This window comes from Equus asinus, chromosome 29, assembly GCF_041296235.1.
Source record: "Equus asinus isolate D_3611 breed Donkey chromosome 29, EquAss-T2T_v2, whole genome shotgun sequence".
NCBI classification, from domain to species: domain Eukaryota; kingdom Metazoa; phylum Chordata; class Mammalia; order Perissodactyla; family Equidae; genus Equus; species Equus asinus.
The window spans coordinates 20,280,494-20,294,821 of record NC_091818.1 but is presented as its reverse complement, the minus strand read 5'-3'; the positions used below and the strand labels follow the sequence as shown (position 1 = coordinate 20,294,821).

The following is a 14,328-nucleotide window of genomic DNA, read 5'->3' as shown; positions in this document are numbered from 1 at the left end:
TTTCTCTTCCCAACCTCTGTGGCAAGAGAATTCCCAGTTAAGGAATATAAAACCTATGGAGGAGAGTAGGGTTACGAGGATCAAGGCAGTGAGTGAAGCTATCAACGCCCTTATGAATGTTTCCACAGTGGCTCCATATACAAGTAACCCTACATGTTCAGGAATTCTGGGCAAGGAAATGACATTCCTATACAAGCTCTTTAAGACCTGGTGAAATTGATCACAGCTACTTCTAGTGGCATACTATTATGGTAAATGCTACTGAAATACTCTGCTCTACATAAACTTAGATTTTACAGCAATTATAACATTTATTCATATTACCACGGGAAACTGTGAGGATCCACCTTGTGATGTCCCCCTTGCCTAACGTTTGGGTGTCAACACATCTTCTCACATTTTGCACTCCAAATGGCCTCATCCGAAAAGAAATGTGGTGTACTGAGTAATGAAGTACATACACCGCAGGGAGAGAGTAGGACGCCTCGCTGACCACGGCCTTAGTGCAAGCTCAACGTAAGCAGGCTCCCTGACTGCAGCCCTCACACAGAACGAGAAGGGCCCTCTGCACTGACGCGTCTAGCTTTCAAATAGTCACTGCACCAGCCTCTTCCTCTACTGCTCACTTTTCACAATCCCAGCAGGGTTCACAGCTACTTCAACTGCAAAGGAACAAAAGGACCGCTTGGTGTAAAACTACCGTAATGACTCCCAACGCCGTATTCCCCAACAGCCAAGGCTGAAAACAAATGTTCCCTCATCAACAGAAAACAGAGTGTGCAAAGAGGAGGAGCAGAACAACCTAAGCAGCCTCTTCGGAGTTGGAAGAGTCCTCAAAGTCATGGCTTTCAAGCCCCTCCTGCAGGAAGAATTTCTTCCAAAACCTTCCTCAAAGACGACGCCCAGCCTCTGCTCGAACACGTTCATTAGCGACGTCTTTAAGTTACAAGACAATCTGTTCAAAGGGTAAAACACTATTATTACACTTTCCTTCCTGCTTGTCAGTCAGGAGAAGAAAACACTCCTGTTGACTGGTCTCAATATAAATTCATGATCCCAAACTTCCAGCACGCCCAGCAGTCCTATTTTATCTCCCTAACGCGTTCATTCTCTCGTTCCTGCACGATTTCATACCTCCTCCATAAATCACTCATCCCTCTTCTTTCCATACATTCTCTCAGCTCACGACCTTGATTCTGACTTCACTGTCAGTGAACTTCCACAACCCGCCCCATCACATATACCCTACCGACCAGTTTACCAATACGTCTACTTTATTTCCTGTTATAACAGATGAATTGTCTGTGATGGCCTTTCCAACAAAATTCGAGAGTTACTTGTAATCACCTATTCCATTTCATCTCCTTCCATCTCTTGTAAACCCACTGCAATTAGGATTTAAACCCCTGCTACTCCAATAAAACTGCTCTTATCAAGCACACCAGTGCCCTCCCCATTGCTAAACTGAAGGATCAATTCTCGCCCGGCCCATCAATGCCATTCCACACAGCTGATGGCTCCTCATGACGGACGTGTTTTCTTCCAGGACAACACCCTCACCCGCCTCACTGGCAGCTCCTCCTCAGTCTCCCTTCCCGATGCCTCTTCCCTGTCCTCTGAACCTGAGGGCTCCACAGCTCAGCACTTGGACCTCTTCTCTCTTCTAGTGACACTCACCCTGTCGGTGACCTCAGGCAAACACATGGACTTAGTACAGCTGAGCGTAATCTCGATTACAGTTTTCACCTCTTAGACCCCTCCTGTGAACTCCAAAATGGTACACCCGCGTGCTTCCTCGACACCTTCATTTGGACATCTCACACTTGACATGCCCCAAACTGAATTCCTGCTATTCGTCCCCAAAACCTGCTCTGCCCACAGCCCTTCTCTTCTCAGTATATGACAGCTCCATCCTTCTAATTTTTCAAACTAAATATCTTGTGGTCATTCTTGCCACCTCTTTCTCTTATAGCCTACCCTCCAATCCCTAAGAAACCCTGTTGGTTCTACTTTCAATATATATATCAAAAATCTATGGGGCCAGCCTGGTGGTGTGGTGGTTAAGTTTGCACTCTCCACTTCGGTAGCCTGGGGTTCTCAGGTCCAGATCCCGGGCGCAGACCCAGCACCCCTCATCAAGCCACGCTGTGGCAGCGTCCCACATAAAACAGAGGAAGATGGGCACGGATGTTAGCTCAGGGCAAAACATCCTCACACACACAAAAAGATCTAACCCCTTCTCACCAAATCCCCTGCAACCAAGTTGGTCTGAGCCCCTACCATCTGCTGCCTGGCCTATCGTAACAGACTGTTTTCTACTTGTGTCCCCTCAAGATTATTATCAACACAGCACCAGTGTTCCCATTAAATTTTAGGTCAAACCATACCATTCAAAATGCTTCAGTGACTCCCACTTTCTCAACATAAAAGCTGAAGTCTTTATTATGGCTTACAAGACGCTGTGCAGTCCGGTCCTGTGTCCCTCCCTGCTCTCATCTCCTGCCGGGTTTGCTCACTCACCTTGCGCACTCCATTCCATATGAAAGTGGGCTTTTCACTGCTCAGCAAACAAGCCCAGCACATTAATGCCTCAGGGCCTTTGCTCTCTCACTTCCTCTGCAGAAACGTTCTTTGCTCAGATACATGTGTGGTCTACTCCGTCTTCCTCAAATCTTCACTCAAATGTCTCCCTCTCAGTCAGTCACACCCTGAACATTCCATTTTAAATTGTGACCTTTCTCCCAGAACTCCCAAACCTCTTTACTCTCCTCTATTTTCCCACCATAACACTTTTTCACTTTTTAGTATACTCTATTATATATTTTCCTTAAATACCATATCACTGTCCACTTCCTGTTAGAATTATAACTTCTTGAGGGCAGAGATTTGTTTCATTTGTTCTATCTTATACTAAACCAGGACCTGGAAATTAGTAGACGTTAGCAAATACTTCTTAAATAAATAATTTAATTAACTGGTTATAAATTAGCATTCATCCATTCTATTCATTCAAGAAATACAGATGTTTTAGATACAAGAGTTTGTGATCAATAAGAGGAATAAGTGAAGAGAAGTAACATTCGTTGAGCATCAATTACACGGCAAGCACATAGATCATCTGTGAGAATCTCCAGTAACTTGCTCAAGCTCACACAGCCAGTAAGTCAAAAATGAATTTGAAATCTTTAGTGTTTGACTCTGAAGTCCACATTCATCCCACTATACTTTGCTGCTTCCACAAATTAATATTGAGCCCTGGAATGAAGCATCATTTGATCTTCTGCCACTGTCGTCTACCCAAAACACTGAAGTTCCTAATACATTTGGGTGCAATTTTGCCTATTTCAGAATAATCTTTAATGGAAAGGAAATACATACACACTTGTTTTCCTTTACTCACTCTCAACTACTCTACTTCAACTCAGACACTTCTTGTCATCAAATATATCCTAGTTTTTCCCATGCTGAGCACTCTGGACACCAGCTGAGTGTCCTACAATCCCATTCAGTTCTGACACTATCTACCTGCAGATGGCATCAGACTCTATAGGTTAAGGGCTCAGGCCCACAAGACCTCCCCCCACACAAACACTTCAGATGCCAATCCCAAGGCCAGACTGTCACCCGTGCTTCTGACCAACTGGCTACAAACTGGAGGTTCCCACGATCCCTCCTTGAGTTCGATGAATTTGCTAGAGTGGCTCACCGAACTCAGGAAAACACTTTAGTTGCTAGATTATTAGTTTATTATAAAAGGATACAACTCAGGAACATCATGGAACAGATGCACAAGGCAAGGTATACGGGAAGGGGTGTAGGGCTCCCAGGCCCTCTCTGGGGGCGCCACTCTCCCAGCACCTCCACACGTGCACCACCCCGGAAGCACCCTGAACCCCCACTATTGGGATTTTTATGAGGCTTCCTCGCATAGTCATGACCAATTATTAACTCCATTTCCAGCCCCTCTGCCCTCTCTGGAGAATGGGAAATGGAGATGAAAGTTCTAAGCGTTTAACCTTGCCTTGGCCTTTCTGGTGAGCAGCCCTCATCCTGAAGCCATCCAGGAGCCCACTCAGAGTCCCCTCATTAGAACAAAAGACACTCTAAACACTCAGGAAACTCCAAGGGATTTAGAAGCTCTGTGTCAGGAACCAGAGGCGGAGACCAATGTACCTATTTTCTATTATTTCACACCTTTACAATCAAATATTGATCTTATACAAGTATACAATGTTTGAAGAGGGGAATGTAAACTTTTTAACTTACTCCTTTAACATGTTCAAAGGTGACATTTTTCATCTGGACAGGATCAACTGCAGAATCAAGCCCTGTTGTTGTCCGGAAGCGAACTAACAGGAAGAAAAGAAATGTTTATACGTTTCATAGAATCAGAAAATTCTAACCACCTGATTTTTCAGACACAAGAAAGGAAAACTCAGAAAAATTAAATATCTGAGTTCACATACATTCAATCAGGGTAAGGAGTAGAAACTAGGTCTTCTGGATTGCTAGCCAATGTCCAAGGGAGAGATGATTCACATTAGAACAGCATCTTTGTACTTGCCTGTTAAAACTAAGAATTATTTTCCTCTGCTCCTTCTAATATTTAACGACAGAAATCTTAATCCAATGGTTTTCAAACTCCAATACGCAGAAAAATCACTTGAGAAATGTATTAATGCAGGTTTCCAAGCCACATGGCCCAGACCTTCTGGTTTGTAGATTTAGGAAAAGGGCCCAGGAGAGTTTGCATTTTTAATAATCATCCTTAATTATCCTGATTCAACTAATCGTGGATCTACACTTTGAAATACATCCCCTTAAACCTAGTGTAAAAAAACTGGCTCTGGCATTAAAAAAAAGAAAGGGTGAAGCTTAACAGACTGTTTCACTGCTCATGTAGGCTTCTCCCTCTGACAACTGTTAATACTTGCCCTTAGATGATACAGCAGTAACGACACCATTCAGCACAAGACAGGCAGTAACAGTCTGGTAGGATAATAAAATATGTGAGATCAACTGTGGGGAAACTATTAGAAAGCTTTCTTAAACCTCTCCTCCCTCAGTAAACTTCCACAGTAGACAGATACAAATGAGTAAACTGCGCAATTTCTAATTTCCTCAGAAGAAGCCAAAAATATTGCCTTTAAGATACATTGAAATTTAGAGTGATGTAGGCAAAAGTATAGGGTTAACAAGAAATGCTTAACATAGCAAGAACATACAAGTCAGGAGACCAAATTTAAAGCAGTAATTTTAAAATGGAGACTAACAGTTTTAGCCTACTAAATTATTTAATTACCTAGATAGTTATTGGAATGTGAATAAATTTGCAGAACCACTTGGACGTAACAAAAACTTAGAGTAATTTACCCAAAGGAATATTTTGCCTAACGTATCAATTAAGAAACATAAAAGAATAATCAGAACTCATCCCACCCCACCACTACCCCACCAATCTCACCCTATTGTCCTGATACTGGTTCTTTTTTGGAAAAGAGGAGACAATAGAAGGTGAATCTAGATAGAAAAAGGCTATTCCTGGATGTTAAAACCTTATCTCGGGTTTGATGCCACGAAAAACTTTTTAAAAACATCTGGGGCTACATGCAAGTTCTGGGATGAAGTCCAGATCCAGGTCAATCGATGTTCTTAACTGGACATCAGTTTCTGCTCTCAAGGTAATCAATCACAAAGAGTAGGGAACACAGGGCGAAAACTGAGTAGCAGTTGGAAAAGCAAGTGGAACCACTTACACCTGACATGAGTACTTTATATTAAACTGGCAAACTGAAAAAATAATGGGACTCATTTAAAGTCTTATTTTTAATATATTTTTAAAACATTCAATTTATTAATTTGTCTTTGAAAGAGATTATTTCATCTTGTATTGCTATTATAAAATTCTTCAACATGTTTAAAAATTTTCTAATTGGACAGGGATCATTTTCTAAAAATCTGGGACACTAACCGCTACTCGAAGTTGACATAACATTTTCACTCTAACATAATCCTGGGAACTTTAACAAAATATTAATCATCTATCTTGAAAACTTGAACTCGTACAGTGTCTGAAGGAACTTTGTCATCCACAAAGCGATGTGAATAAGCCCTCAGAAAATGCACAATCACAACAGATTAAAACTTTTCTACTTCCAAGCGAAAAACAATCTCAAAGTGACCCAATCTGAGAAATCCTGACTCAGGAATTGAAGGCCTAGACCTATAAACATTAATGTTTTCTTTCTCTAAGTCTTAGGTAGACTAACTATGAAAAAGAGACGAGGATTTAAAAGATTTTTAAAAATAAGTCAGATAAATAAAAAGAGCCTTTACCAGATAAAAATGGGTTTTTTAGGAGTCCATAAATGCCAAATAGCAGCAGAACAAAGAGAATCAGACGGGTTCGTCTTAGAGAATCTGGAGGAGAAAGAAAAAGCCTTAAATCAAATGACATCAACGAGAAATGACAGCTCAATGAGACGCAAACATCAGGTTAAACTGATGATGATCCCATTTCATCACATGCAATCTTGGAACATGGCATCCTTCTGCAGAAGTGCCAGGATTTCCTTTCAGCACCCTCTTACCATAAACTTCATGGAGTCACTCATGCTTCTGTCCTTGACTTTGGTTTCTCACTTGATAAAGTGAAAGTGCCAGTAGGTATTTCCATTTTTACACAGCTTAAGTTACAAACATGGTAGAATATAACCAACAGAAAGTTGGATGATTGTTAGAAAAGTTATTTACAATCACTTGAAGGTAGGGCTACAACTTCCTTTCCAACATTCTTCTCAAACGCGGATGGTGTCAAATCAATGTACCATTGGTTTTTTGTGTTAGTGTTTGAGCTTTCAGAAAACCCTCTGCAAAACCAGTTTTAAAGACAGCTTGGTGAGCTTTAGGTATGTTTTTGGTTTTCATGAGTTTGTCCAAACTCTCAACATCTGTCCTTCCGTCCCACAATGGAAATCCCTAACTAAGCAAACAACACATCAGTATTGGTTGACTATATAGAGAACAACACTCCCCAGAAATATTGTGACTTATGACCACTCACAAAATAATTCACTAAAATTCTAGTACTTTCCATTTTTATTATCAATGTGAAGAATTAGATTAAAATTCAGCAATAAGTCCCTTAATCAATGGCTAGGAAACTAACACTGGACCCTAGACCTGCATCGATCATTTAATATAAAGAAACTCTCTGAAAGAACACTACTGAAACAGTTGACGTCACACTCCTTTATCTCTGCTGAAGGAAAACATCATTTCTATGTTAAATATTTATTGAACACCTTTCAGATACTTGGCCCTGTGTAAGTTCTGAAGATGTACATAAATAACCAATGAGATACATAAATAACTAGGTTTTTGAAAACATTTTGATATTTTGTTAGAAATGCTAGGTATGGTGGTAAAATAAATGCCACCTAAGGAAGTCAGGAAAAGCCTTAAAGTGATTGGATATCTAAACCACAGGGAACAAACAACATGAACAATGTGACAGAGGCATGAAACAGCAGCCTTTAGTGCTCAAGAACTGCAAGCAATCTTCTGTGACAGGACTTTAAAATGCCAAGAGAGCAGGAGGATAGGGGTACAAAGGGGGTGGCACATTGAAAGATGGGAACAGAAAAATGGTAGGCAGGGGCCAAATGATGAAATGGCCTGTGCACCACGGCAGGAGTCTGACAATAAAGCAGAGGAATATAATTATTACATTAACGCATGTTAGACAGACTGGTGGTGGCAGTCTGGAAGCTAGACTGAGGGTAGCAAAACAAAAGGCAAGGAGACTAAATGAATGTTTATTAGAGAAATCCACGCAAGAAATGGTTATAGTCTAGCTATGCAGTGGAACTGGAGATGATGAGACAGAGACTTAAAAAATATTGGGGCTGGCCTGGTGGTGTAGTGGGTTTGCGCTCTGCTTCAGCAGCCCAGGGTTCATGAGTTTGGATCCCAGGTGCAGACGTATATACTGTTCATCAAGCCATGCTGTCGTGGCATCCCATATACAAAACAGAGGAAGATTGGCACAGATACTAGCTCAGCAACAATCTTCCTCAAGCAAAAAGAGAAAGATTGGCAACAGATGTTAGCTCAGGGCCAATCTTCTTCAAAAAAGAAAAGAAAGAAAGAAATATTTAAGAGGCTGAATCAACAGGGCTTTAGCAATTAATTAATTAATGGATGTGGGAGGTCGGAGAAGATGGACAAATCAAAGTTGGTCCCCAGGTTTCTAGCTGAAGTGGATGCTACTCATTAACACAGAGAACACATATGCAGGTGTAGGCTGGTAGGGAAAAAAATCAGAGGGAGATGTCTAATAGGCAAGTGGAGAGAAAAGCCTGGCACCCAGAAGAGCTGTAGGTGTAAAGATCACACAGGTTGTTCATCCTTTTTCATAAGTGGAAAGATGGGAGAAAACCAACCAGCCAACAAAAGAAATCAGATATTGAAGGTTCTCATTTCAATAACTCTAAAATTACCGCTTTTTTGAACCTAGAAAGGGTCTAATTACCTTCATAAATGGTGGTGCTATATGCTGTGTTTCTGCTAATCTTTCAGAGGTAGACTGCAGACGTCCTTGATTTCAAAGTTTTAAAACCCCAAGCCTGTATGAAAACTGAATAAAACAGGAGCACATTTACCTCTCATTGTAAGTTTCTATAAGAAAAGAAAATTGCCTAAGATTCAACACTCTGCCACCATACTTGTAAATCCTAGTTTATCATATTTTTTAACACACTTCTTTGCCTGACACTTCAACACGCTTATCATTAAAGTCATCAAAACGGATTGAATCTATACAAATGACTTTACATTTTCTTGGTAATTTTAAAATGTTAAAAAAAATAGATGAGTATCAAATAAAAGCATCTCCTAATTCCTCCAACCCCAATCCTGCTCCCCAGAAGTAACCCTGTTAACCATTCTGTGACTAAACTTCTATGCACTGAAACACATGCTCTTTCTATAAAAATAGCACGTTAACTTTTTGCAGTTGTCTACCTTCACTTAACAACACATCATAGACATTCTCCAGAACAGGTCAGATAGCACATCCGGTGTAATGGCTGTTCATAGTTTTCCAATTTATCAGAGTACAGCAATTTATTCAACTTCTCTGCTACGGACATTAGTTGTTTCCTATTTTTTATTGCTAAAAATAATATTGCAGTAAACATTCTTGTACAGATTATCTTTTAGCTCATATAAACTGAATTCCTAAAAGTGAAACCGTGAGGATTACATTATTTAACACTGAGAAATTGCCGTCTAAAAGTCTGTTATCGATTTTTACAGACACAAATGAATATGAAAGTCCTTTTCTCCATACCCTTGCTAACACTGGATGATACAAACATAAATCTTTTCAATTTGTACAAGTCTGAGGGGCAAAATTGGGACCTTGCTTTAATATGCATTTAAGATTAGAAGGGAGGGAAAATTTTTTAAAAATTTTTTGTTTTTATCAACTACTTTATTCTTTAGTGAACTGACCATTCATGACCTTTGCCCATTTTTCCATGCTCATTTGTAGAAGAATATGGATGTTGTACACACAGACCTTTAGTTATGCACATTTCAAACATTTATTTTATATGTTTGTGTTTTTCAATTACGTGATGCAGTTGTTTACAAGGTTAATGTAGCCCTATCTTTTAGTCTTTAGTGTTTGCTGCGTTGTGTTTTGATCAGAGTCCCCTGCTCAAACTCAGATTTTAAAGGCGGCCGACTCACTTCATCTAATAATTTTAACTCTTTTTTTTTTCGGACCTTTACCTATTTGGAACATTTTTTTTGAGATGTAAGCAATGAATATGATTCCCTTTTTTTCTGCCCAAATTTAAAATCAACTTGTTGATTTTCATAACACACCTTTAGGGTTTTGATTGGGGCTGCAGTGGATTAAGAAATTTGGGTGTGGGGCCGGCCCAGTAGCTGAGTGGTTAAGTTGGTGCGCTCCGCTGCGGCGGCCCAGAGTTTCACTGGTTCGAATCCTGGGCGCGGACATGGGCCGCTCATCAGGCCACGCTGAGACGGCGTCCCACATGCCACAACTAGAAGGACCCACAACTAAAATACACAACTATGTACTGGGGGCTTTGGGGAGAAAAATGAAAAAAATAAAATCTTTAAAAAATAAATTTGGGCGTAAATTGACTCTGTTCGAATGCTGAGTCCTTCTAAAGAGCATTATGGCATTCCCTCATTTTATTTTCCTCAGGTCTTCTTTCACTTCCTTCAGTAAAGTTTTGTGCACATACACACATATGTGTGTGTATACATCCTGTTATAGATTTCTTGTCAGGATAAAAGATTTAATGCATTTTGAAGAAATTGTAAATAAACCTATTGTGGCAATATACTAAGAGACTGACTTTTATACGTTCATCTTATATGGTACCAATGGAATGAGCTCTTACCGCTTGAGCAGACTTTCAGTTGATTTTCTTGAATTTTCTGGTAAACAATCATATCACTTGTTAATTATAATTTTGCCCCTTCCATGAATTTATATATAAGTTCATTCTTTTTCTTTTTAATCACGTTGTTCAGAACCTCCAAATTACTGCTGAAGAAGAACAGGAAACTAGACATCTTGTTTCGCATATGAATAAGATCAGAACAGATGTTCTTAAGAAATTAAAAGTTTCCTTCTCTTCTGGCTTTCTGAGAGTTTTTGGGAAGCATAGCGCTTAAAACATATTACTTGTCTTTTTATCATACACTGAAACACTATTGTTTTTCTTCTGTAATCAATTAGCATGATAAATTAATATATTTCTTGATGTTAAATCACTCCTCTATTCCTTAATCATATTTTTTAGCACACTTCTATACTTGTTTCTTCAGATTTTATTTGGAATTTCATATCTATCTTATTAAGTGAAATTGATGTATTGCATTCTTTCTTGTGTTAATATTTTAGTATCATGGAAGAAACAAGAAAGTCTATTCTATCTTTTTCTTCATTAAAAAAATTTTAATTAACAGGAAACTTCTGATCTTAGAAAACAGAACACAGCCATAAAACTGTCTGAGTCTAATACCTCTGTAGCAAAGGGGTTACATTTGAAAACTTTTATCTTTCTTTTTTTTTTAAGGTATGCTTTTATTTTGGTGAGGAAAATTGGCCCTGAGTTAACATCTGTGGCCAATCTTCCTCTTTTTTTTCTCTCCCCAAAGCCCCATCACATAGTTGTATATCATAGTTGTAGATCATTCTAAATCTTCTATGTGGGATGCCACCACGGCATGGCTTGATGAGCAGTGTATATGTCTGCACCCAGGATCCGAACCCTTGAACCCCGGGCCGTCGAAGCAGAGTATGTGAACTTAACCACTTGGCCACAGGACCAGCCCCCTGAAAACTACTATCTTTCAAATTTTATGATTATTGTCTTGTCTCTTCTTGGGTCGATTTTGCTAATTGAAAGCTTGGATCATTGTCTGTTTTCAATACATTTTTATTCACAATATAAAATTATACACACCATCTCGTAATTTTAAAATCTTCGTCATCTGTGGCAGTTCCCACTTTTCACTTCTAACATTGTATTTTCCCATTATTTCTTAATCAGACTTGTTCTATTTTACTGTTTTTTCAAGTTAAACTTGCTCCTGGTTTAATTAAGTAAAACTATTTCTTGCTGTTATAATCATTTTTGTCTGTTTTATCCATGTTAATTTCTCTCATTCTTTAAAAAAATTTTCAAAGTAAATTTATTTGCCATCTTTCTTGTTTTCTAATAAATCATACAATGCCCTCAGCATCACTTGGTCTTCAACCCAAAGATTTTGATATGCAGATTTTCATCGTGGTTCATGACTAACATCTGTAATTTCAATTTTGATCTCCCTTCAGCCACAGGATGCTTAGAAAAGTATCTCAAATTTCCATGTATTTAGGTATTTTTTTAGCTATCCTTTCTGTTATTTGATTTTAGTTTTCAGAGAAACCTAAGCTCTTAGTTATTACCTTTTGAATATTTATTAAGATATTCTTCATACCCTAATACATGCTCAGTTTTTATAAGTCTTCCATGAACATTTAAAAATAGATCACCCTTCTTAAGCATTCTTCTGTCTTCTGCATTAACCATTTCTTCAGAGGATTACGATTTCTTTGCTCAACTTCGTGCTTCTCTTCCACACTACAAGTTTTCCTCAAATACGTGGAGATTCTTGCTAATCTATTCATACTTGTAAAGAAGAACACAGTGATCAGTACCAACTGAAGATAGGTTTCCTCTAAACTACTAAGGCAGTAAATGTGTTTAGACTACAAACATGGGCTTATGGTGAAGGAGCAGGAGACCTTTGGTGTACGAGTCAAGTCCAAAGGAAGCTGGGGTACTGTCTTGCTCTCTTTGTCATCAGTGCTCAAACCAGGAGCCTTCAAAGACAGAACCCTCTCATCACACACACGCCTTATTACAAAGGTGTTTTCTGCCCATCGTATCCTAAGAGTTACAAGCCGTAACTGTTCTGTGATTGGCCCACTTTTGGCAATCTTTCAGCTGTTTACTATGAGCCCACTATTACTGACTCGGTACTCAGGGTTTTTCTGACATTCTACTGGAAACAGCAGTACTCATCTCCTTCATGTCACTCTACTATAAGTCCAATGAAGGGAGGGGACACCTGTCTTTTTCATTTATAATATCAGTATCACCTAACACCTATCACTAGTGCCTGGTATTAAATAAATATGAATGAATGCATATTTGATTTTGCTGTCAATTTGATGTCACTGACTTTATGGAATTTATGGAAAGTCCTCAAATTTCTAGTCCATTGATAAAGTCCCTCTGCTGCTGCTCTGCCTTCTTTATCATTTTTACGTCATTGCAATGAGATTCTGAAAATGAGGAGAAGTAAGCAAAATGCGCTTAGTTAACTATTTCGAAGCACGTATAGATACACTCCCCAGAGTCTGATTTACTGTGCCACTTATCACTCACACTCAAAATTCAGCTCCTATTTTATAGTTTCCGATTAAAAATCACACACATACCCAAACTAATGGATTCCAAATATTCTATAAGCCCTACTGTAAGCAACAAATGAATGTTTATAATCTCTGCCATCAGTAAGAAAGACAAACCAGAATAGATTATATAAATCTACTAATTTTTTCCAAATATTAGAACTATTGCTGCTTCATACATGCTGGTACTGAAGATCTAAACAGCTCCTTTTATTTTTTTAAGATTGGCACCTGAGCTAACAACGTTGCCAGTCTTTTTTTTTTTTTCTGCTTTTTCTCCCCAAATGCCCCCAGTATATAGTTGTATATTTTATTTAACTGTGAATCCTTCTAGTTGTGGCATGTGGGACGCCACCTCAACGTGGCCTGACGAGCGGTGCCATGTCCATCCCCAGGATCCAAACCAGCGAAATCCTGGGCCGCCAAAGCAGAACGCACGAACTAACCACTCAGCCACGGGCTGGCCACCAGCCCCCGTAAACAACTCCTTTTAAGAGTTCTTGCATGGTGTCTATACAAGCAAGAGGAACGTAAAGTACTAAATATATCTAAGTAAACTGGAGGGAAATTGAAAAAAGTAGGAAGTTTCTAATGGCCAAGCCAAAGGGGGGAAAAGGTCATATGAAATATAGTCATTTTACCAAATATTAGAAAAACCAAAATTCAAGTTTTCCTTTATTTGTCCATATATGACTCTGTTTTTATAAGTATCTGAAAGCACTGCTAATCTAATCACAATGCTTCATCACTCTACTGTCTATCACTTGTCCCTTAGATTCTCTCTTTTAACTGATATACGAATATAGTTGACTATGAAATGAAATTCAAATTAGGAGGTAAAAGATATATGTCTCAAGTTACTTTTAGTTAAGAGCATAAAGAGATAAAGAATTGCTATTTCCTAGAGACAATTTCAAAAACTCTAATGAACCATGTGATAAAACTCTGCAAACCAGAGGTCTCTCTCTCTTAAAGCTTCCATAGTCATTGGGTACCAAGAAGGTTCCTTCCGTAGCTGGAGGCCACGAATACTCTGGCAATGCTTCCTAACTCCTACTCTTGTCTAATGGGCCCCATCCTCGGTTACATCCATGATCCCAGGGAAAAGGTAGACAGCAACAAGAGAAATTAGTTCCCATCTAGCCTTGTATCCCACTTGGGATTCAGGTGTTTTTCTAAGAATCCTTATGGTCAAGTCAAGAAACCCCTTCCTATTACCTCTGCCTGCCTAAGCCAAGAAGACAGCTGGCAGTAAGAAGAACAACCTTAAAAGAAAATGTAAACATGCAGACTAGACAAGCAATAGTAATAGCAATAAT

At 39.1% G+C, this 14,328-nt stretch overlaps 1 protein-coding gene across 1 annotated transcript; it reads right to left on the bottom strand.

The window, feature by feature from the left end:
• Positions 1-253: 253 nt before the first annotated feature.
• Positions 254-6,947, bottom strand: LOC106837977 (ATP-dependent zinc metalloprotease YME1L1-like). The gene is made up of 4 exons (XM_070501007.1): positions 6,828-6,947; positions 6,337-6,420; positions 4,267-4,349; positions 254-662 (listed from the first exon to the last, which is right to left on the bottom strand). The coding sequence occupies exons 1-4, from the start codon at positions 6,925-6,927 to the stop codon at positions 654-656; spliced, it is 276 nt and encodes a 91-aa protein (XP_070357108.1). The 5' UTR covers positions 6,928-6,947; the 3' UTR covers positions 254-653.
• Between the last annotated feature and the right edge of the window lie 7,381 nt (positions 6,948-14,328).